The sequence below is a fragment of the Trachemys scripta genome, chromosome 10 (assembly GCF_013100865.1).
Source record: "Trachemys scripta elegans isolate TJP31775 chromosome 10, CAS_Tse_1.0, whole genome shotgun sequence".
NCBI classification, from domain to species: domain Eukaryota; kingdom Metazoa; phylum Chordata; order Testudines; family Emydidae; genus Trachemys; species Trachemys scripta.
This window is the reverse complement of record NC_048307.1, coordinates 67703545-67728574: the sequence shown is the minus strand read 5'-3', so window position 1 is coordinate 67728574 and position 25030 is coordinate 67703545. Positions and strand designations below refer to the sequence as shown.

The 25030-nt window shown below is 44.3% G+C and overlaps 2 protein-coding genes across 3 annotated transcripts in view; one reads left to right on the top strand and one right to left on the bottom strand.

Annotated features, from left to right (window-relative positions):
* Positions 1-8075, top strand: part of HDGFL3 (HDGF like 3) — a 58937-nt gene extending 50862 nt beyond the window's left edge. Inside the window, exon 6 of the mRNA XM_034784221.1 lies at positions 6696-8075. Within this exon, the coding sequence (XP_034640112.1) occupies positions 6696-6701 (6 nt within the window). The 3' untranslated portion in view covers positions 6702-8075. The remainder of the gene's footprint in view (positions 1-6695) is intronic.
* Positions 8076-11515: 3440 nt separating this feature from the next.
* Positions 11516-25030, bottom strand: part of TM6SF1 (transmembrane 6 superfamily member 1) — a gene marked incomplete in the record, with an annotated part of 30626 nt that continues 17111 nt past the window's right edge. For both annotated transcript variants that reach the window (XM_034783448.1, XM_034783449.1), the window contains 3 exon segments: positions 11516-11884; positions 20619-20738; positions 22246-22338. In XM_034783448.1, coding sequence (XP_034639339.1) covers positions 11693-11884; positions 20619-20738; positions 22246-22338 — 405 coding nt within the window.

The following is a 25030-nucleotide window of genomic DNA, read 5'->3' as shown; positions in this document are numbered from 1 at the left end:
AATTACTCCTGCTCTGTATTGTCCTACGCCGTTCACACCGCACAGGTAACAGGCCTGGTTGTGGGGAACGATGCAGTGGGACACCGCACACTCAAATGTATCTTCCGACCTCCCCCTTCAGAGTTCTTTATGATTGTGTGGGGTTTGTCATGATTATACTCTTTAACCACTGGGCATGCTCTCCAGTACACTGGGGCTGGCTCTGTCACTTGCATACGGAACACTAAGTCAGCATTGATCCTAGGGGTGGTGATTGGTGCAAAGCGTATGCCAAATGCTTGGGTCAGACTCCAAGACACATACTTGTGGGAGTAACATGGCAGTAGGCTACATCCCATGTTCAGAGTATGGTCGGAAGGTGCTACCATGCATGGAGTTTTGCCTGCTTGTAGTAATAAGACCGGATGAATTTTCAAATTTCAGGATTGGGTACCTAGTCTCTCTTGGTCAGGGTTGAAATACTTAAGGACCAGTTTCAGTGAGTAACTATGGCATAAAATGTGTGAGAGAGTTATAACTCCATGGAGGTTGGAGTGGGATGGAATCCACCACCCTAATCTACACACAGGGAGAGGCGCTGTCCTGCAGCACTTCCAAGCCCTGTGCTGAAATAGGGTCCACAATCCCAGCACATCTCCTCCATGGGGATTTATAAGCACTGTAATCACTCACTCACAGCTGTCTCCAGGCCACTACAGACACTGCCACTTCACAGTTTCTGAGGGGCTGATAAAGAGCACTGGGGGCATGGCGTCCCCAGTCATGCTTACTTAGTGGCAGCCCACCTCATATGTAGTGGAACCACTGTGGTTCTGCTGTGCTAAGGGACTTCTGTGCCCCTGTACACTGAGTAAATTTCACCCTCAGTCCTCCTTGGGATTTCTCTTTGGAGCTTTCCAGTAGCTCTTAAAGTTCTGTTTCAAGGAAGTGATGGAGTCTTCATCTCTTGATGTCTTCAGATCAAGACTGGATGCCTTTCTACAAGATGTACTTTAGTCAAACACAAGTTACAGAGCTCAAGGCAAGGGAACTGATATATCACAGACCGAAGAATTTCACCCAGAGGTGACACTAGATGACCTAATGGTCTGGCCTTAAAATCTATGAAAGAACATTTGAACAGTAATGTGCAACTTGAACGGAGTGGGCCTGCTCCTCTTCTCACTTACCCCAATGCAACTTCCTTTACCTCAGTAAACTTAAACCTGGTTTATGTGGGGAGGAAAATCAAGCTTAGTGGGTTTATCTGGTCATAAGAAGGTGCCAGGAACATAATACAAAAATATACCTTAAGCTGCTCTTTTCATCACAGGGAAGCTCAGGGTCCTGTGCAAGACTGGAATTAGAAAATTAGTTGTTTTGTTACAGTTTTCAGTGTGGAAAAGATGCTGACTTTGGCACCTCTAATTATACATAACAAACGGCCTCTTTAACGCTGCTCTCTGGAATGTGCGTGGTCAGCCCCGCCATTTTGGATCCATGCAAGGATCCCTGCCTAGCCTCATGGCTTCCCAAGCTTTGGAAGGCCATGGAAACCTGCTAGACTGGTGGGAGGCCTAAAAACATTCCTCTCAACTTAACTGCAGCACTGCCCAGGGGAGGAGCTTTTGCAGATGAGACCCCATATCTCTGGTGCTCCCAGCATGCATCCTCCTGTGGCCATGCATGAGTAACCCATAATAGCACAGTAGTCACTCCATTTATATAGTGCCCGGATGCTTTCCCAGTGTGCTGAAGGCACCTCTCCCATCTTCAAAGGGGACAGGGTTTGTCTTTTATCATCATTATTGATAAAATAATCATCGTTGCTTTGACTGAGAGGTAGGAGATCAACGTGTGCCTTTGGGTCATAGCGCCCTCTTAAAACCTTCGCCATCTGACTGATCCTTGTTTAGCCAGAGAAACACCACCCTGATATTAGAACATAAGCCAGGCTTGCTGGCTATCACACCAGTCCAGAGGTTCAGCTCCTCTTGTAGGCTTGCTGCTAAATTCATACTAGCCTCCTAGCTATTCCCAGGGTCCTCTGCCTCCCGTCGCTGGCTGCTGCTGTTAGCATGGCTGCCTCTCCAAAACGGTACCCCAGAATTACTGCATCTTGTACCTGAACCTCAAAAGGCTATTGGCTAATATGGATCTTAACAGAGCTTCTATAAGCTAGCAGCCACTGAGACTGCTTGCCCATTGGATAGAGAGTCCTTCGCTTTTAAATACTCAGCTGCGTCCCTATGCTTAGGCTTCCTCAAAATACCTTCTAAGCAGAATATTCCTGTGTAACATTTCTCATTTCTCGTTGCATTTAGCTTTTACAGTATAAAACGAGCTGGTAAATGAGTGAAAGCAGATTCCCATTGCATATCTAAACCTCCTGTGAGTTGTGTTTTTGGGTTTCGGCTGCTATGACTCTTAAATGTAACTGGAGACATACTTTTTTTTTTTTCCATTTTACTACTCTGGAGACTCTTGTTATGGCTTTGTGAAGCACACTCCTAAATGTTTTGTGACGGGATGTATTTGAATGTCAGTGCCACTGCTTGGCTTGTGTGATGGACTTTAGACTATGTACTGATACGTGGAATTGATTTTAATCAAAAGCAAGGCACAGGCTTTGCATCCTTTCATTGGTGTGAGGATGAATAATGTCACCATTCAGGGGGTGGACAGTTCTATGGACTCTGAAAAATAAGGCATTAGTTTGAAGTAAAACAGCTGGGGTTTCCCTTGATACAGCCCAGGGACTCTCAGGTTTAAAGGTGCTCTCCTTACTCACAGTGGTGATCAGAGACTGTGATTGAAGGCAGTGGAACTACTCATGGGAGTAACTGCTCATGCTAGTGTGAGGTAAGTAGTTACAATCCAGTCCAGAGTGGTTATCATCTGATACCATTACTACTGAGAGAGCATATTCAAAAGAGCTGGTGGCTGAGACATTTGTTAACGGTGATGTTTTAGTGGAAGACCAACATTTCTAGTGACTCCTGTGAAATATAACAAATACATAGACTTCAGTAATAGCTGCCAGGAGCTCTTCCTACTACAATAATAACCTTGTGTCACAGCTTGTTTATTAAGGGTTGGATTCTGTAATCATTGTGACCTCAAAATTGATGCCCAATTATTTGTCACAACACATGTATGAAGAAGGTAAACAAATGTCACTATTCCCATCTTACAATAGAGAAACTAAGGCACGGAGAGATTAAGTGAATTGCCTAACACCACATAGGGAGGAAGTGTCAGCACTGGGATTTAAACTTGGCAGTAGTCCTACGCCCAGGCCACTAGAGCCTCTCTGACTGGATTCTCTATTCTCCTGCCGTACTTACATGTGCAACTTAACTGACTCCACACATATTTTTTACCTACAGGAGGCCAGATTCTCTTGTGCCCAGTTTCCAGTAGGTGCAACAGGAATGGTGGTGCAGCAGGGAGCTGGATTCAGATCCCTGATTTTCAGGCCAGTTTTGTTTGCTTCAGTGCCAGGGTGGTTTTGCACTCTACTAGCAAGATGAGTGATTGACTCAAAGCAACGCAAATAAAGGCACTCAAAGTTGTCACTGTCATTGTGTGGACACCGTCTTGTTGAAGGAATGAAACCCTTGCTGATCTGGGGCAGGGTGGATACCAGGGTAGGGTAGCAGGGGGATAGCCATCCTCCCAGCATCATAATCCTCTGTCCATCAGTTCCATGGGGATGGGGCTCTCTGATCAGACCTGTGGTGCTGGCTGCTCCCTGCAGCATCATGCCCACCACTACCCCCAAGTCCCATAGGTAGGGCCCTACCAAATTCACAATCCATTTTGGTCAATTTCACAGTCATGGAATTTTAAAAATCATAAATTTCATGATTTCAATTTAAATCTGAAATTTCACAGTTTTGTAATTGTACAGGTCCTGACCCAAAAAAGGAGTTGTGGGGGAGGGGGAGTCGCAAGGTTATTGTAGGGAGGGTTGTGGTACTGCTACCCTTACTTCTGCCTTACGGCACTGCCTTCAGAGCTGGGCAGCTGGAGAGCGGTGGCTGCTGGCCCGGAGCCCAGTTCTGAAGGCAGAGCCGCCGCCAGCAGCAGCGCAGAAGTAAGGATGGCCTGGGATGCCATTGCCATGATTATTTCTGTGCTGCTGCTAGAGAGGCGCTGTCTTCAGAGCTGGGCGCCTGGCCAACAGCCGCCACTCTCTGGCAGCCCAGCTCTGAAGGCAGCGCAGAAGTAAGGGTGGCAATACCACAACCCCCCTAAAATAACATTGCGACCCCTCTGCAACTGCCTTTTGGGTCAGGACCCCCAATTTGAGAAACGCTGGTCTCCCATGTGAAATCGGTATAGTATAGGGTAAAGGCACACAAACAACCAGATTTCATGGTTTGTGACGTGTTTTTCATGGCCGTGAATTTGAGGGCCCTACCCATAGGACATTAGCAAGTATGTAAACACTGCTAGCGTCAGCATTAACGTAACCTCTGCCCCATCAATGCAGTGGAGTGGCTCTGGAAGGCGGATTCTGGGGCAGCAGCCAGTGCGGGAGCCTGGCAGCATGGCTTCAGCAGGAACAGTGGGTAGATCAAGGAACCCGAGCAGAGGCACAGGGGTCCCCGCAGATTTCTTGAGGGCAGTGTGGACCATCGGGGGAGCTGCTGGCTTGGGGGCCAAACCCCCTGCTACATTTTCGAGTAGGCAGGACGTGCCCTGTGATGGGCGGAGGGCTGTATCCGACTGGATTTCTGTCGCCTGGGCAGCAGCAGCCCGGTAGGGGATGATCCGACCCCTTTGTCTTTATCCATCTCATGTGCTAAGCTATGGCCCAGCACTCAAGTTGTAATTCTGGGCAGTGAGGAGGAGTTGCAGCGTTAACGTGCGACTGAGCCCTAGCAAGTAGTGGCTGCCACCACTGCCCCTTCAGTTCAACCCCATGGGCACGTTAGCCTTGGCAAGAGCAAAGCCTTAACACTACGGTGGGATAGCTTTGTATATTTAATGTAGGGACTGACCAGTGCAGCCCCCGCCTCTCTTGTTCATGCGGGAGAACGACATGTCAGTAGGGATTTGTAGTAAAAGGCCTTTAATTGTTTTAACGGGTGTCTGCACCTCCCTCCAGAAGGAAGCACAACAGCGGTGAGAACATCTCCAGGCAAAGGCTCCGAAGCACCTGTAAGTATAACCTTAGCAAGCGACGCATAAACAGGAGAGAGAAGAGTTAGTGTGGGAGCTTTGGAGAGCAAAGCATCACTGCCCTGGGAACTGGATGGGGAAGGGCCGTGAAGGACATTGGCATGCGGTATGGGACGTATTTTGTAACAACCCCTACCATGGGCAGGGGACGGAAACCAGGAACAAAAGCACAGCGCTCTACTAATTAGATTGGTATTACAGAGTGCCTTGGAGCCCTGGTCACAGACCTGGCCCTCACCGTGCTAGCTGTTGTATAAACCCAGAACAAAAAGACGGTCCCTGTTCCGAAGAGCCATAAGCAGCTACAGGCCACAACCGGACTGGGGGTTGATTGTGCTAGTGAGCTCCCTTAGCTGGCAGCAGTAGACAGCTGAACCGCTTGGGTCAGAGAGACATGCTCACCCCCAGCCATGGTGTGATTGATGAAGAACACTGCCGCAGGGGGTTGTACAGGGCGAGAGCTCAGGAAGGGAGCTGCTAGTGCTACAGTGTTAAAATGTTTTCTTTCTCCTATTCTCTTCCAGATCCTGTGTAAAATGAAAATCGCGCTCTTCCCTGTGGATTCACCCTCTGTCCCCCTTTTTCCTGATATTGTTTTTTTCAGAATGAACAAAAACAAATATATTGTTGATTGCTTCACATTGATTGTGTGTGGTGTGGTTCTTTCGTCAGTAATTTGTGAGTGGGTGGATAGGCCAGGTAATGCTCCGAATCCTTTCTTGACAAGTGATTTCTAGAACAGTCCCCAAAGGGAAACCCCACCTGAGTGTGCAGTGCTCATACAGCATCTTCCGTGTGAGAGACAAAAATTAATGGATCCCTCTGAGGTAGGTAACTGTTTTACATGGAGAAACTGAGACATGAAGACAAGAGACTTGCCATGACCACACAGAAAGGGACGGATTATGTTCCTATTAATGTTAATGGGCGCAAGAGCTGGCCTTGACTCAGTAGTAACATGGGAGTTTCTTCCTCCTATGTTTTTCATCCCACGGAGAGCTCCAAGCCAGGCTATATCTTCAGCAATAACATACACACCCTCCGTTTTTGTATTTCTTTCGTTGTGGGCAAGTGTTCATTTGCTTGAGCAGAACACACAGCCATTTCTAGTGACTTCTTGCAAGGCCCAGGAGCTCCTGTGGACAGAGCAGTGGTCTAACCTTTTGCGTGATGCATACCAAAGGTTTGATGAAACAGAAAACTACAGAACTTGGTTGTGTTTGGTGTATCCTGTACCTTTCATAATGATATTATGGGGCGGGATGAATGACAAAATCTACCAACATAAATGGAACAAAGCGTTTTTTTTTAATAAAGCCCTAAATGCTCAAGCCAGGTTCTTTAATGTGATAGTGTGTGTTTATGATGCAACACAAACTGTTTCCTTAAAAAAAAAAAAAAAGTACCATGAAGTTAATGTAACTGTAGCTCTGAAATGTAAAGATGAGGCATTCATTTGAATCTTGTTCTCTGCAGCTTGATGCATTAAATCTTACATTAAATACAATTTTTTTTCTCTCTTTCAGACTTAACCAACATAATGACTGCTGGACATGAAGGGAAAACACAAGAAGGTTACGTGTTTGGTTGTCTAATATTCTTGGATTTGATATGAGTCAGCACATCTATTCATTGGTATCATCAACAGCATCCCAGTTTGTATGCACATTATTCACATTCCTATCTGTTGTGTTTGCAGAAATGACATTTTACCCTTTTTCTAAGGGATATCTTTTGATTTTCATATTATTTGGTTGCATGGAGTTGCCCTTTTCCAGTGACTGAGGTTTATGGAGACGTTGCAGAGTTGTACATGTGGTAGAAGCCTTTTCTAAAAAGAAAAGGCAGAAACTCCAAATTAAATCGTTCAAAATCTGCATTTTTGTAAAACAAGCAAACCTTAGGAATTAGTCCCCTACATACAAGACCACAAGAATCTATTCCACCTACAAACATAACTTTAAATTACGCCGTATCCATCTTTTCTTGTTTTTTGATCCGTTTACAAAATAAAAGAAAAATCCTTCTTCAGCTGAGATCATTGCAAAGGTCAATACTGTAATAAAATATCTTTCCTTATTAGAAGTACCTAGCTAGTTATACTCGTTAATATTTCTCAAAATCACGATGTAATGTACACTATCTGGCTTAGTACCTATATGTGGAGTTAGTGAAAGTCTTTTTGTGTTTCTTTAGATTAATACAAGGATTTTTTCCAATGCCAACACAATTTGAGCTCATTCATTTGGAAGCTTTCCATTTCTAAGCTTATTGTGACACAGAAACCCTATGAAACCAAACCAAAACATCGAATGTTCAGTATTGAAAGGCTTAAAAAAAGGATCCTGTCATTCTTCTGTTTTTGGTTTTTGTTTTTTTGTTTTTAATTTTGGAAATAGATCTAGACTAGGAAGTAAGCATTCCAAAACCATTATTCTGTGTACATTATTGTTGCTATTGTGATAATAGAGAATTTTATTTATTTTTATGCCAGCTTTTATTGTGAAAACATATTTAGTCTGGTTTTATCAATCCTTGTTATGCTTGTCCTTGGAACATCTTTTGCGTATTCAAGGTTTGTAGTTGACAAGTTTACTGTAAAAAACAAAACAAAAAAACAAACAAAAAAAACAAAAACAAAAAAATGTATTGTTTTTACAGAATAAATTTATTGGAATGTGTATTGGGAGTAAGGTTTGAGGTTGTAAGCAACTAAGTTAGCGTCATATTTGGCTTCATACGTGTAATAATGTGAGGTATTAATGTAACTCAAGTATTAAAGCAAAACATTCTGTTAACACTGAGTTGACAATAATAGATACAAGTCCAGGTGAGATTTTTTTTTTCTGTACATTCCTATTTTTTTTCCTGGATAACAGGAGGTTATTAAATTCACCTTGACCATATTCAAAGTTTCTTTGAAAGCACTAGAGGAAACATTGGGGGCGTGATACCTGTTTGTGAGACAGTATATCCTACGATGGCTGAACAGCTCTTTTTTTGTTGGGGAGAATGTGCTGGGATGGAGCTGACCTGAATTCAAATAAGGGAGGACTCCACACCCAGGAAGTTTGGGTTCTGGAGGAAATAAATGTTTTGAGCTCCTTTCTGCCAGTCAAACATTGACTGACCATAGGCACCGACTTCCCCGCTTTCCTGTGGGTGCTCGACCCCCCGCCCTCTGCCCCCAGCCCTGCCTCCACTCCACCCCTTCCATGAGGCCCCCGCCCCCATTCCAACCCCTTCCCCAAAGTCCCTGCACCAACTCCGCCCCCTCCCTGCCCCTATTCCAACTCCTTCCCCAAATCCCCACCCCAGCCCCACCTCCTCCCCTGAGCGAGCCACATTCCCGCTCCTCTCCCTCCCTCCTCCCGGAGCATGCTAATGGGCGGGACGCGCTGGGAGGTAGGCGGAGGAGTGGGGACGCAGCACGCTCAGGGGCGGAGGAGGATGTGGGGCGGGAGGTATGGGGAGCTTGGCTGTCAGTGGGTGCAGAGCACCCACTAATTTTTCCCTGTGGGTGCTCCAGCCCCGGAGCACCCATGGAGTCGGCTCCTATGTGACTGACGTGCTACAGTAGAGACAAAGTGGCTGGGGTAATATCTTTTATTGGACCAACTTCTATTGGAGAAAGAGGCAAGCTTTGAAGCTCCACAGAGCTTCTCACCCATCTTGTCTTTCTCATACCCTGGGACCAACACAGTTACAACAACACTGCAACCAACACATACTCTGGGAGTCTTGAATCCTGCCCTTTTGGCTAGAGTTCTAAAGCACAAATGCCCTCTTCTGACCACGGCTGTGAACTTCCCCTCAGAGTTCGACATTCTCCTGTTAAAGTACAGTAACTCCTCACTTAACGTTGTAGTTATGTTCCTGAAAAATGCGACTTGAAGCGAAATGATGTTAAGCAAATCCAATTTCCCCATAAGAATTAATGTAAATAAAGGGGTTAGGTTCCAGGGAATTTTTTTCCACCAAAGACTATATTATATATATATATATACACACACAGTATAAGTTTTAAACAAACAATTTAATACTGGTACACACTGGTGATGATTGTGAAGCTTGGTTGAGGTGGAGGAGTCAGAGGGTGGGATATTTTCCAGGGAATGCCTTACTGCTAAATGATGAACTAGCAATTGGCTGAGCCCTCAAGGGTTAACTCTCACATTCTACAAGGCAGCAGGAATGGAGGAAGGGGAGACAGCATCGCAGACAGAGACACACACTGTGTGTGTGTGAGAGAGAGAGACGCGCATTTCCCCTTTAAGTACACTGCCTTGTTAATTAGATCAGCTTGCTGAGACCTCAGCTGCAACTGCTGCCAGCAAGCTCCCTCCATCCTGAGCCCTGCCGTGTGTCTCCCCTGCTCTATGGAAGATGGGGTAAGTGGGGTGCAGGAGCAGTGGGGAGGGGCACACCCTGACATTAGCCCCCCCTTTTTCTCCCCTCCCCACCAGACAGCAAGCAGGAGTCTCGGGGAACAGCTCCAAGGCAGAGGGCAGGAGTAGCACATGGCAGTGGGGGAGGGACAGCTACAATTGCTAGCCTGCTGGGCAGCTGCTGCACAGGGAACTTAGGGGAGCGGGGAGCTGATAGGGAGCTGCCGGTCCATCCTGGTTCCAAGCCCCCACCAGCCAGCTGCAATGGGCTGCTCTTCCTGCAAGCAGTGGACAAAGCAGGTGGCTGCCAAACGACATTAGAAGGGAGCATTGCACAACTTTAAACGAGCATGTTCCCCAATTGATCAGCAACGTAACAACGAAACAACCTTAACTGGGATGACTTTAAGTGAGGAGTTACTGTATGAATCTCTTCCTGTTTTGAAAATCCCCCCGTATAGGTTCAAACATGCACATGAATGAGCCGAATCTGTGTTTAGACTATTAAAAAGAAAAAAAGAACCCTCCAAATTTAGAACTTCTAAAATATCCAAGTATGAAATGTTTCCAATTAAGTTTATCCTCCATTTTCACCCATAAATGAGACAGAATTGTACTATTTTTAGTATAAAGATATTCAGATGTAATATAAATACTAACTGCAAATAGAAACGGAAGCCCCACCAGCCAAGACCTTACTAAATTGTATATTAGCTGCTACTTGTTTATGGCAAATATCAGTAGCAAAAGCAGCTGTGTAGAGAAGTTCAGTGGAAAAACTCCATTCTGAAAACACCTGGAAATGTTTAAGGCCTGGATTCTCCAAAGTGCTGAGCCCTCTGACACCCCCCCCCCCACCCCACCAATGCAGTTAACCATGTGCTTAATGTTAAGCATGTGAACAGTCGTGTCAATTTCAATGATTAAGCATGTGCATACATGCTTTGTTGGATGAGACCTGGAGGGCTCAGCACGGAACAGGACTGAACGCTTAAACAGCATTTCCACAACCACATGATTTGCCTTTCACATGTAGTGAGTCTTCTCTACAAGATTTCTCAGGATTTTTAACAGGACTGACCTGCAAGAAATACTTTTTGATCAATAAAACATGTACGTAACCAAGTGATCTATGTTAATTGTTCACACTTCCAAATATTAACCAAAACAATCCACCCTAGTTTTATGAGAGTTGGTAATGCTGAAACAATCCAGTCTGTTACTCCTGGGGGAATTCTGCACCAACACATTAAAAATTCTGCAAATTTTATTGGTCAAAATAATACTATATAATCACACCAGTTTCAATTATTTTGGTAATTTATTTCAAAATCCCTGTCAGCAAGTCTGTCTGTAACAGGAGTAGAGAATTAAAGAAACCCCTATAACAACCTGGTTCCTGTTACTCTGCCACTTCCCCCAGAGCCCAACTGGGGAGCCAAATACTCACCCCCTCTGCCCCCCTCCAGAGCCCAGCCATGCCTCCCCAGCCCAGACACTCACATCCCCTCTCCCCCCCAAAGGCTAGGGATACAGAGGGAGAAACAGCCTGATGCTGGGTCCCGGTCTTACACGGGGTTTCTTGTGTGCCACCGCTTCTTTCCTTCAGGGCATCCTGGGAATTGCAGCTGCTGGGAACCCTCCAGTTTCCTCCCTCTCCCCCAGCCTTGTCTTCGGTTTGTGAGCTGGGCTCTGCCGGGTCCAACGAACCCTAGTGACGGCCAACAGCTCTGCAGCCCATTTCTGTGGGGAAGAAAGGAAATTCTGCACGCACAACATTAATTTCTGCAAAATTCTGCATTGCGCAGAATTCCCCCAGGAGTAGTCTGTGCAGGCAGAACATTGAAATAATTATTACTTAACTCCATGTGGTATTAATACAAAAACTCAAACCGCTTACTTACTCAAGAATAGCTTTAGAAATTATCTCCATGACAGAGTAAAAGCAAAATGTTGAGAAGTGTTAACTGAAGTTGCCTTTATTTTCTCTCTTTACAGTAATGATACACAAAGCGGACTGGGCAATCTTACACATTTTTGATAAACCACATGTCATTTGGAGTCTATAAGAGAGCCCAGTTACCTCAAAAACCAATTATATACATAGCAAAAAAGAAGAGGTGGAAGCAATCTTTCTATTGAGCTTTTTCTTCTTCTTTTGCTTTCATAAAAAACTCTGGTTTGTTGACACACCTATAAGCCAGCAATTGGGGAAGGATTCCATACACTATGTTCAGTACTAGAAAATAGAATTTTGCCTCTTCAGGGACTCTGTAGATGTAAGGCGTTCGAGCATGAAGAGAAGCACCAATATGGGAAAACTGAGCCTGTGGCAGATAAATATATATAAAAGAATGGGTAAGCATGATGTACATTTTGGAATGACAGCATAATCTGCATTACTATATTCACATGCACACATTACCAATAACATTTTTTGAGCAACCCACTTTATGCCTGAATCCCAATTCTCCATCATTCTTTAGGACTGCGGTATAAAAATACTCTCTGATCTGATGTCATTCTTGCTTTGATATAATACAAATAAATGGTACCTCCCATGTGATAGTAGCAGCTGTATTTTGTGAACATTCAGTATTCTCTGCCAGTCTCCCATATGTCTTAGGCCCTATTCATTCAGCAGGGGCCGCTGACATGGACCTACGCAAAGTGCCAGTGAAGTCCTCATGCTGTGCTAATAGATCCCAATGCAGTATCAAGCCTATAGATTTTGCCTCACACCCATAGGAATCAATGGGAATATTGCTGTTGACACCAATGTGTGCGGGATCTGACCCTTAGTTTGTATAAAAATGTTAGAAAATAAGAAAACTAAGGAGCTAAGTAAGTCTCACTAAAATATGTTTTGGCCCAGGCCTGCACACCTGACTTTGGTAAAACTCCTGTTGATTTCTGTAGTTCTGCAAAATTGGGCCCGAAAGGGCTACTGAACTGGGAGTTGTTGGAGTATATCTTAAATGTACAGCTACGGTTATATCCAGGGGAGAGCTCACTGCACTGAAACATATTTTTCGCATAAAGAAACATTTATAGATAGAAGCAATAGAGAAGCACTCCGGATAGTTGCTGTCTTTTGTCTCCATCTGTTATCTGCTATATCAAGCAACGTCTCATTTAAATTAACTATCGTCTGCCCAAATTGATGGTTTGGCAGCAGGAGGAACTGGGGAAGATAAACATCAGCTTGATTTTGAGGGGACAGTGGGGGAAAGGCACAACAGAACTTAATGTAGTAGTAGACTATGGGCCAAACCCTGCTCTCTGCTGGTGGCAGTAGGAGTTATCCAGGAGTCCCAACGCAGAGAATTTTGCCTTTGGCTACCAAAGCAGACGGGCACAAGACGCATACAGTCTGTGTGCTTGTTCTAATACACCATCTTCTGCAAGGAGGTTACCTAGAGAATGTGCATTAAAACAGAAAAGGAACTAGTGGTTTCAGGAGGTTTAACCACCCCAGCTGACAGGAGAGCTGCTCTAGAAAGCCCTAGTCAGGAAGCAGAGTAATCAAAGAAATTAAAGGCAAACCCAGGTTAGCAGAGTGGCTCTTGGTATTTCCCTAAGTATTTGTTACCCAGCAAGCAGTGCTCTGGGGCATTCCATATATTGCATTTTTTTAATAGCCTAACAACTCATTCTCCACACTCCTAGCTCCCATCGGTGGCAGCTCACCACTGCTGGGAACATGGCTCAACCTCCCATTTTCCCTGGGACCACCACCCCCACTCCCTACTTCACACTGGGAACTGCACTGGGGCAGGCAGCTCAGAGAGCCAGCAAAGGCCAGGGGCAAGGTGCTGAAAACACCAGCAGCAGAGGTAAGGAGCAGAAGGCTCTCTGCTGTCTATTGTGAGCCTGTCTGTGTAGGCACTTATGGCCACTCTGGAGTATCTGGGGGTCCAGAGAAGAACATTGGAGCTGGAAAGGGTATCCTACAAATTGCCATGCTAGGTTGGCCCAATGAGCCCACTAATCCAATATCCTGTCTCTGACAGTGCTAGTACCCAATGCTTCACAGTGTATGGTCTCTGTAATGAACAGCTATGCACTCATGTCTATGGGAGAATATTCCTCTTCATCTCAGGCAGTGAGTGCTTGGCACATAAGGGTTTATAACCCTTCTACATTTTTATCTGAGCTTAATGAAACTGGCTATTTTTATTATTCGCAAAAATAGAATTTGGATCCTATCTTTGGCCTCATTTCTATCTCCATGGACTGAGTTTCACTGACTAATTATGCATCATGTAAAATGAATTATTTCTATCAGTCTTAGGTTTGTGGTCTTTCAATTTCATTGTGGCTCCTCTGTTTCTTGTATTAGCAGAGAGGATCAACGGGCGCACCCGACAGCTGTGCTCTCCCTATTACTCTACGTGCCTCCACTGTGTCACTTACTCATCTTCCTCCCAGCTTTTATACGTTCTCCTCGTCTGGAAGCCGTCTCATGCCTCTAATCATTTGCATTGCTCTGCTCTGGACCTTTTCTATTTCTGCTATCAATTCAGATAGTAGAATTCTCCTTTAAAAAAAAATCACATCGGTCTATCTGCCTGTCAGGCACCAAGAGCCTGATCTAGCTGTCAATACAGGCAATGGGCAGAATCCCATTGATTTCAATTGGGAGCCAGATTAGTGCTCAGATGGCAAGAAATGTGTCAATCCAGATTACTGTATCTGTTTTGCAGAAGCCCAGTTTGCAGGAAGGGAGATTTCACTTCATTGGGGTCCAGAATTCACCCATGCTCTGTAACTAGAAACAGGGGCAGGGGTTGGGGGTGGGGCATTAAATACTGCATTGACAATTGCATTAGTACCAAGCTGGCAAGAAAATCTAGGGCTGCTTGGGCCAGATTTCCATTTGTGGCTAAGGGTTTTCATATAATGCTGGCAAATCTATGCCACAGAAGGGGAAGGTTCTGCGGGGGGGGAGGGGGGGCGGACAGAGGAATTGTGAGTGACTGGATGGGGAAAAATCCTTTAGATGGGGAAGGGATTTGGACAAGTGAGAAGGAGCAGAGAGGAGGGGCGATTGTGTAAATTTAAGAGTGCCATTGTGCCATGTCCCATTTTTTATGGGGTACATTCATGCGCACAAAGGATTTCCCCTCATGAACATGTAATGTCCCCATAGAGGGTAATAACATGTCCTTTTTGTGTGTAGGATGTATTTCCAATAGAGATGATGAAAATTTAGCTCTCCCCTTGTACACAGTGCATTAGCAGGGACATCCAGCAGATGTGCATGTCTTGCCAATGGGCTGGCACTCCTATAACTGAGAGCAAGATCTGCCTTGCTATGTAGGATTTCTATAATCATATGCCATCAGGGAATAAGCCATTCCTAGGAACCCTCTTATATTGAACCTTTAGAATGAGGAATGTAGAGGACGGGGATGGGGGTAATAGGCACTTATATAAGAAAAAGCAACAAATGTCGGGACTATCCTTATAAAATCGGGACATCTGGTCACCCTATTACCAAGAGGGCCATATCTCAGCCTTTACTAATCTGCTGGTCACTGACGCTCACAGCAACTTCTAAGCTGCTAAATGCTAGGGATGCAGGTGTCAGTCACAAATAAAGCGTCTCACCTTTTCACCCACATTTTGGCTGCAGACCTATTACGAATGCTGCTTGGAGGGTGTCTTGGTGTTTGTATTGTTCTGCAGCCAACAAAACAGTCTGAGACAGGAAAAGAGGGCTGGGCTGGGCTGGACAAGGGGACAGGGTAGGTCTCCCACCATCCTGGGCCTGATCTAAAGCCAACTAAAATAAGTGAAACACTGTCACTGATTTCCAAAGGGGTTGCATCAGGCTCTTTGAGCTCTGTGAGGCCAAGGAAAGTCAGTGGGGAAAGACTGGAGATATGTGGCAACCAAGTGAACCCTTCTGAGCACCCTTTGTTCTCATTTAGGTAAGAGCCTGAAGCAGTGGGGGTTGAGCGGGCCAAGTTTTTCTATGTCTCAGTGAGCTAGACAGCCTGAGGCAGGAAGGAGGATGTGGCCTGGCCTGGCCTGGCCTCTAGACTCCTCAGCTGGGCCTGGTTAGCAACCCCTAGAGAAACTTCCTGCAGCTCAGAGCTGGGGAGGGAGAATTACTTAGGCTATGTCTGTATGGGTGGGGAGGGGAACTGTTTTGCTGCAGCACAGAAGTTGAACCTTTCATCACTTGACATGTAAGTCCTGTCTTCAGTTTCTCATATAGATAACTGTTTTAGTAAAGTCTTAGAGGATAACTACAGTCTTTGTAAAATCAAGGCTCCTAAAGTGCTACTCTTGTGAATGTTAAGTAGCGTCACAGGATCAGTGACCCCAGAAGGTCATAACCCATATTTGGAGTCTGAGGGCCATTACATAACTTTTAAAATGACAGGGTTCTGAGAAAGATGTCTCCTCTCCCATGCTAATAGCTAGGCCCTTTCAGAAGTTCCCCCCCCCCCCTTTTTTTTAAAATGCAGGAGACACTATTCTGAGATTTACATTTGCAAAAACACATACATTGCAAAAGGACAGAAATAAAAAAGTCTCCTACTTAGTAGCAGTGTGTGAGCTCTCACCAGGGAGATTCCCATGGGATAAAATGCTTTGGCTTGCAATCTTTAGTTTTCTACTTGGGGGGGGAGGGATGAGGGGCTCTTTGTCCATAACAGAACACAAACCATAAGTTTTAATTAATAATTACAGGTGTTTTAAATTTAGCAAATACAATTTTTGAAATAGTCACTTGTATTAAAAAGACCAAAAAAGATGGAAGATGACACCCCTTTCTGCCCCCTCCCCCTAACTTCCTTTAAAAGACAACCTGTCTCCCTCATTTTCTTCCTGAGTAACATGTATGGGCACTAGACTAAATCAAAGTAATTGCTTTTAGTTGGACAATGATTTGAGTTCACTCTGCAGTGCACTAAACCATTTAGAGGAAATGCCTTTGTGTATTGGCAACTGCAAACTACTGCTTAAATGCTGAGCAAGCTAGTACATGTGTTCTCGTTCTTGGGTAAGGAAAGGAAGAGTTTGGGAGCTATGCTACAATGTGTATCACTTTTGACAAATGGTTTAAGCTACTGCTATCAATCAGCAGAATTTTTGCTCGGGTCCCAGATTTGTTTAAAAGACTAAAAAGGAAATCTGTAAGTCTCAGTTCTGGGTTGCAAGTGGCTTTCCCTCTTCTGTCTCCATTTATAAATCAGCAGTGTCCTTTGGCCAGACCACAAGTGAGATTAAACAATGTTTTTTGGACTTCAGCAAGTTGCTGAAAATGTTGCACATGACTTAATAACACAGATACATACAGAAGTTATATTTGCTGTTAGAAACATATGGTGAGAAAAGTTTTCAGTCTGATGTCTGCACATGTTGGCGAAGTTTATGGAGCTATGATAGTAAGATACAACATGTGTTTTGACTTTTGATTTCGTTTTCCTCATGGTAAATAAGGTTTGAAGAAGTTGTTTCTTCCCCAAGAATGGGTGAACCTGAGTAATCTGTTAAAAGATCCACATCCACGTTACTGATACGCTTTTCCTAGATGTGTTAACACTGGCTTCCCTATATTAACTTGCTTGTGGTTTTTGATGTTATGTTTTACCTAATGCAGTCACTGTGCCAGTTCAAGCATATAACATCAATTCTGATATCTTTTGATTCTCTGGTTCTTTCCATTTACAAATCTTGCTAAATTCCACTCTGATATATGAATTACGATATACGTGGCTGTCATATATCTCTGGTATATCTCTGGGAATAAGCAGGAAGAACTCGAAATGCTAGTAAATAAACACAACTATGACATAGTTGGCATCACAGAGACCTGGTGGGATAATATGAATGACTGGAATATTGGTATAGAAGGGTACAGCTTGCTCAGGAAGGACAGGCAGGGGAAAAAGGGAGGAGGTGTTGCCTTATATATTAAAAATGTATACACCTGGACTGAGGTTGAGATGGAAATAGGAGACAGACTTGTTGAAAGTCTCTGGGTAAGGATAAAAGGGGTAAAAAACAAGGGTGATGTCATGGTAGGGGTCTACTACAGACCACCTAATCAGGACAGGGGCGGCAGGCTTGTATAATTTTTGATGGTGCCCAGAACAGATCCAAGTCCCGCCCTCTTGCCTAAGGCACTGGGAGGCAGTTTGGGTGTGGGAGGGGGCTTGGGGTGCAGACTCTGTGACAGAGTTTGGGTGCTAGGTGCAGGCTCTGGGTTGGGGCAGGGGGTTGGGGTGTAGGAGAGGGTGTGGACTCTGGGAGGGAGTTTGGATGCAGGACAGGTTTGGGGTGCAGGCTCTGGGAGAGACTTTGGGTGTGGGAGGGGTGCGGACTCTGGGAGGGAGTTTAGAATGCTGGGTGCAGGAGGGGGTTTGGGTGCTGGGTGTGAGTTCTGGGCTGGGACAGAGGGCTGGAGTGTGGGAGGGAGTGCGTGGCATGGCACTGGGCCGGGGATGAGGAGTTTGGGGTACAGCAGGCAGGCTGCCCCAGGGCTGGGGGGGGGGGGCAGAGAGGAGAACTCCCCCCAGCCCTCTCCCCGACGGTAGAGATTCCAGAATACTAGAAAAGGGCAAATATAGTGCCAATCTATAAAAAGGGAAATGAGGACATCCCGGGGAATTACAGACCAGTCAGTTTAAGTTCTGTGCCCGGAAAAATAATGGAGCAAATAATTAAGCAATCAATTTGCAAACATCTAGATGATAATAAGGTGATAAGTAACAGTCAGCGTGGATTTGTCAAGAATAAATCATGTCAAACTAATCTGATAGCTTTCTTTGACATGGTAACAAGCTTTGTGGATGGGGGGAAGTGGTAGACGTGGTGTATCTTGACTTTAGTAAAGCTTTTGATACTGTCTCGCATGACCTTCTCATAAACAAACTAGGGAAATGCAACCTAGATGGAGGTACTAGAAGGTGGGTGCAAAACTGGTTAGAAAACCGTTCCCAGAAAGTAATCATCAGTGGTTCACAATCATGCTGGAAGGACATACGAGTGGGGTCCTGCAGGGATTGGTTCTGGGTCTGGTTCTGTTCAATATCTTCATCAATGATTTAGATAATGGCTTACAGAGTACAATTATAAAGTTTGCAGACGATAGCAAGCTGGAAGGGGTTGCAAGTGCTTTGGAGGATAGGATTAAAATTCAAAATGATCTGGACAAACTGGAGAAATGGTCTGAAGCAGGGGTTGGCAACGTTCAGCACGCAGCTTGGCAGGGTAAGCACCCTGGTGGGCCAGGCCAGTTTTATTTACCTGCTGACGCGGCAGGTTCGGCCGATCGCGGCCCCCACTGGCTGCGGTTCACCGTCCCGGGCCAATGGGGGCGGCGAGAAGCGGTGCGGGTGAGCGATGTGCTGGCCGCGGCTTCTTGCCGCCCCCATTGGCCCAGGACAGCGAACTGCAGCCAGTGGGGGCCGCGACTGGCTGAACCTGCTGCGTCAGCAGGTAAATAAAACTGGCCCGACCCGCCAGGGTGCTTACCCTGCCGAGTCGCGTGCCGAACATTGCCGATCCCTGGTCTGAAGTAAATAGGATGAAATTCAATAAGGACAAATGCAAAGTACTCTATTTAGGAAGGAACAATCAGTTGGCTGCCTAGGGAGGAGTACTGGGGGGTCATAGTGGACCACAAGCTAAATATGAGTCAACAGTGTAATGCTGTTGCAAAAAAAAGAGAACACATTTCAGGAAGGATGTGGACAAATTGGAGAGAGTCCAGAGAAGAGCAACAAAAATGATTAAAAGTCTAGAAAACATGACCGATGAGCAGGGCTGGATTAACACGGAGGCTTTAGGGGCTGCAGCCCAGGGTTCTGGGCTAAGAGGGGCTCCGGCAGCAGGGCCTAGGCAGGTAATCTTGGACTGTATACTAACTGCTTGTAGTTGAAACAAAGTCTTACTACTCTGTTGCTAAAGACAATTCGTATCACCATATTAGGTGATAATATAATAATAATTATACACATAATAATATATAAGCATGTATAATCTAAACATGTAATCACAGATATTCATCTGTGGCCCAGATGCACCAGGCCATTCAAGAATCTCAATTAGCCCAACAGCATGACATTTATATTTGTATACTTTTGTATCTCACACTATCCTTGAGTTGTTGTTACAGCTTCACATCCAAATGTTCTGCATCCTCTAAATGTTTAGGGGTCCTTCATTTTGCCACATATAGAGCAAATCAATTAGATGTGTCATATTAGACTTTCTATAAATGTCTTGTCTCAAATGGTAAATAGCTCCATACGTGCACTCTAGGCAAGGTCAATTTACCTGTGTGGAATTTTTTGTTTTTTGGTAAATTATTTTGTCTTACAGTTTGTGTCACCAGTGTCCATGAATTATTATTGCACATCATTATATGGTCATCATTTAATCATAACTGTTTATTTAACAAAATCAAGATGGAATGAGTTGTGCAAGTGTGGGGCCTTGGGAAGAACATGAAATTTTGGAGATGAACGTGAATATATGTTAGAAATGACACTGGAAGCTCTCCTGTGCTGTAGAAGTAGCTGTAATGCTAAGAAAATAACCGATATTGTCCACCGTGCGACTAACAGCTATTCTTACCAATGAGACTCTTTTTAAACCATCCACTTGACCAAAACATTGAGTGGCTCAATGAGAGTATTTAACTGTCTTTTTAAAAAGTGGGTAGATGCTATGGCTTAACACCCCCACCCCATGCTACCCCAAATATTTGATTTCTTTTGGGAAATGCACAGCATTTAATAAGGCTTAAATAATACAAACAAGCCAGATAAAAATATGCAGCTAAAGAAAAAACTGTCTTCCAAGGCAATGATGTAACATCTGAGACGCATGTATTGAGCCTTATTCTCCACTCCCTGATGGTGGTTTTATGCTTGTGTAATTGTAGAAGTCAACTGAATTACTCTGGCATAAAACCAGCATAAGGTTGTGGATTGGGGGTGAATTGGAGCTCCTTACCTATATGATATTTCTCTAGTTACAGCATTATCAACTAGAAATTCACCAATGAACATTTTTACAAAGAAATAACTATAATACCTGGGCTAGTCCTCCAGCATGTATAAGGGTTAAGTCAGGCATCCAAGAACAACCAGGCACCAATAGTCCATACAGTGCGATCGTATAATAAGGCACAGAGTAGAACATGTATATCAGCATCTGCATTTTAAACAAAAACATTAGCTGTTTTGTGTTTCCAGAGAGAGGTCTATTTAGGAATCAGCCAATTGCTGACTGAGAAATTAGAATATTCCAAGATTATGCTCTCCAGGGATGTTTGCAGATGATGAAAGATATCCCTGTAGATGAACAGAATACTCCACATAGATTCTCCAAATAATGAAATCATAATACTCCAGAACCCCACCACTTTCCAGAGTGAAGTTTCTTCGTTCAACTTGTTGCCAGAATGTATTTCTCACAGAAAAGGTCAATTCTTCATTTGAGGTTTACTATTTGGTTGCCTCCCTGTAAATGACACTATGCATCTCAATGTTTGTCATTTTTTAAAAAAAGAAATATTGTGGGTATTAAGAACCCTCAGGTCAACCCTCGTGCGATGCTCAAGTAAACAGGCTTGGCAAAGGATGCTGTGTGGTTTTACAGGAAAGAGGAATGTGTCAGTGGTGATACAGAAGATAAATGGTAAATATAGGGCTAGATTTCCTATCTACACCACCCTTTGACCTGTTGAGGATGCTATTACACTAGGGCGGGGTGGCCAACCTGAGCCTGAGAAGGAGCCAGAATTTACTAATGTACATTGTCAAAGAGCCACAGTAATACGTCAGCAGCCCCCCAGCAGCTTCCCCCACCCACTCCCAGTGTCTCCCACTCATCAGCAGCCCCACCAATCAGCACCTCCCTCTCACTCCCCACACCTCCCAATCAGCTGTTTCGTGGTGTGCAGGAGGCTCTGGGGGGGAGGAGCAAGGTCATGGCAGGCTCAGGGGAGGGAGTGGGAAGGGGTGGAGTGGGGGCAGGGCCTGTGGCAGAGCCAGAGGTTGAGCAGTGAGCACCCCCTGGCACATTGGAAAGTTGGCACCTGTAGCTCCAGCTCCGGAGTCGGTGCCTATACAAGGAGCCGCATATTAACTTCTGAAGAGCTGCATGTGGCTCTGGAGCCACAGGTTGGCCACCCCTGTACTATGGAATCCTCATTTGGTGCCTTAAAAGCAACTTTAAGCCCACTTTGCACACCCAGAGCAGCACAAAGGGGCCTAAGAGGAGCTAAGGATCTGGCCTGGGGAATATATGAAAAGGAGGCTGGGTGGTCAAGTGATAAAATATGTAACCCATCACTGCTAGGTCCCCAATCTGAATCCAACCCAGCTCAATGATAAACAAATGTTATCTTGTCATGGCTGTTCAGACGTAGGGTGACCAGATAGCAACTGTGAAAAAACAGGACAGAGGGTGAGGGGTAATAGGTGCCTATATAAGAAAAAGTCCCCAAAAATGGGACTGTCCCTTTAAAACTAGGACCATCTGGTCACCCTATTCAGAGGCCTATGTGAAATGCATGATGGTCTCAGTCTCACTCCCAGTGGACAGATGCCACAACACAGTTAGCACCCTCATTGGTAGGCCCAGTGAAACCTATGGCTTCATATTTGTGCCTGTTCACCCATCATTTTATAACATCCCATACTTAATAGTTCTGTACCTGAAGTTTAGGATAAGCAGCAGGATCCTTGATATAGGGCTCGTGAAGTTGAATATATAACCGGCAGAGTTCAGCAGGGCAATCCAAAGCAATCTACAGAGATGTTAAATATTGCATGTGATGAAAGAAGTCACTCTAAAACCAATTAACCTGACCCTTGCTATTGTGGGCTCTACAACTGTGCTCGCTGTTGCCATACAGGCGGCTTGCTTACAGGCCAGAAGGGACTGGATCCTTTGCCACCGTGATCCAGGGGGAGGGATAGCTCAGTGGTTTGAGCATTGGCCTGCTAAACCCAGGGTTGTGAGTTCAATCCTTGAGGGGGCCACTTAGGGATCTGGGGCAAAATCAGTGCTTGGTCCTGCTAGTGAAGGCAGAGGGCTGGACTCAATGGCCTTTCAGGGTCCCTTCTAGCTCTAGGAGATAGGATATCTCCATTTAAAAAAAAAAATCCACTTGGTCACCACTATAGAATTGGGCTGACATCACTGTTGAAATGTAGTCTTCCCTTTGCCTGCCTCACAGGTCCCTTGAACGGTTCATAGAGCAAGACTATAATATCTAACTGTTATATACCATTTTTCATCAATAGATCTCAAAGGCACTTTATAACAGAAGGTGAGCATCATTATCCCAATTATACAGATGAGAAAACTGGGACACAGAGAGGTAATGACTTACCCAAGGTCACCCAGCAGACCAATGACCAAGGCTAGAATAGAACGTAGGTCTTCTGAGTCCTAGTTTAGTGCTCTAGCTACTAGGCCAACATTAGCAGTCTTAGTTTTTCACTGGAAAGTAATTAAGCTAGTATACCAGGTATGTGTGGTCCACACTGTGATAAATGTATAACATTCTTTTATTTGTGCTGACAACTAATGGCTTTGATCCAATCCATAATGCCTAATGGAAATTCACCCAATAGTAGAAAAATCAGGTAAGCATATACTGTAGAGTTTATATAGGGATTTAAACAAGAGTTATGCTGCAATAAGGTAATAGTGGAGAATGATGCGAACTCCAAAACCAGCTACTATAAAAAAAATGTAATGAGGAAAAAAGAGATTGTTGGATGTTTATCTCCTGTAAAGAATAAACTTGCCAATAAACTCCATGGTGATCCAATTACTATGTCAAGGAACTGAATTCATGATAACAAGCAATGACTACAAAGTACGCAATACTTTTCTAAAATGATTCATCAGTTTCAACAGCAGCTTAATAAGAGCTTTCCCACGAGGCATTGCTGGTGTCTAAATTACTGACAAGGTCCAGCTGGGTGTATTGCAGCAGCCAACCGCACTGGCATTTGTAAGTCTGGGTTTGGGAAGAATACAAAGATTCCCACTGTACATGCCAATGGCACATCTTGGAGAGGGAGAAACATCTGAGAAACAGGGGTATGTTTGTACTAAGGAACCACAGTTTATTGGCTAATAACATATTGCCACAATTACTGGAGCTTAACAGAAAGCTGTTCATTCCATCCATGGTTGAGAAAACGATGTCACTGAAACAGTTCCTACAATGGGAGAGGAACTGGGTAGTAAAATGGAATAGGAAAAGAAGCTTAGAAAAAATGAGGAAATGGCATTTTAGCCTGTAGCTGGGTGCTTGGGCAAGAGATTACACTATGAAAAATGTGTCATCTCTTTCCACATTGCTTTGATTTATTCAGTTAGCCAGCACCAACAGTACTAGGGAGTGCCCTGAGCTGCAACAAATGAAGATGCCAGTAACAAGACAGAAGTAAACAAAAATTAAAAGATTTCTGAAGGCAAATTTTCTCAGAAATATGACTAGAGAGCAAAAATAAAGCAGTAATACAAGCCAGCAGAACTACAAAAGAGTGGCATGCACTAAGTAGAACAAATTGCTGCTAAAGTTACTTCTGATCACCTGATATATGAATTAAGGTCTAGACAGGGTCAGCTCTACCAAATATGCAGACCAGGCAGTTGTCTTGGGCACCAAAATGTTTAGTGATTGTTTACTCAGTGATGTGCAATTTCCATTTTGCCTAGGGCAGCAAATACTTCAATGCTGACACTGGGTGTAGGTTTACCACTGCTCCAAGAAGCAAATATTTTAAATTCTGTGTGATTCCCTCTGAAATTTCAAAGCTATCAAATGTGCTATAAATCTATAGATAAAGTTAATTTAAAACAATCTATACTTGATAGGCAAGAATGAGACATTTTCAATTTCAGGAGACTTGGGATAAACCCAACATAGTTCTAGATAAAAAGATTCTACTCTCTCACTCATAATGCAAGCTACATGTTTTTCTATGTGAGTTTAGTTACGTGTCTATGTTTTAGAAAGACATGAATGTAGATATAATTTAGCTTGTGTGCATCCATGCTATAGACCACCAAAAAAAACAACGAATGACATGCGTTTTAGGTCATTGTGAGCCACACTTGGGCTATCATTACTGTGTTGCTCTTCGGGGGTCATATAGCTAGTCCCTTTCAGAAAACCAATTTCACACCATGCAAACAGAGAGGCAAAGCTACAGTAATCACAATAATGCCACATGCAGTGCTGTAGCTGTGTTGGCCCCAGGATATTACAGAGATAAGGTGGGTGAGGTAATATCTTTAATTGGACCAATTTCTGTTGGTTAGAGAGAAGAGCTTACAGAAGAGCTCTGTGTAAGCTCTAAAGCTTATCTCTTTCACCAACAGAAGTTGGTCCAATAAAAGGTATTACCTCATCCATCTTGTCTCTCTAATAATGCCACAGACACTTCATTTCTCCTTCATATTCTTAGGGCCCAGTC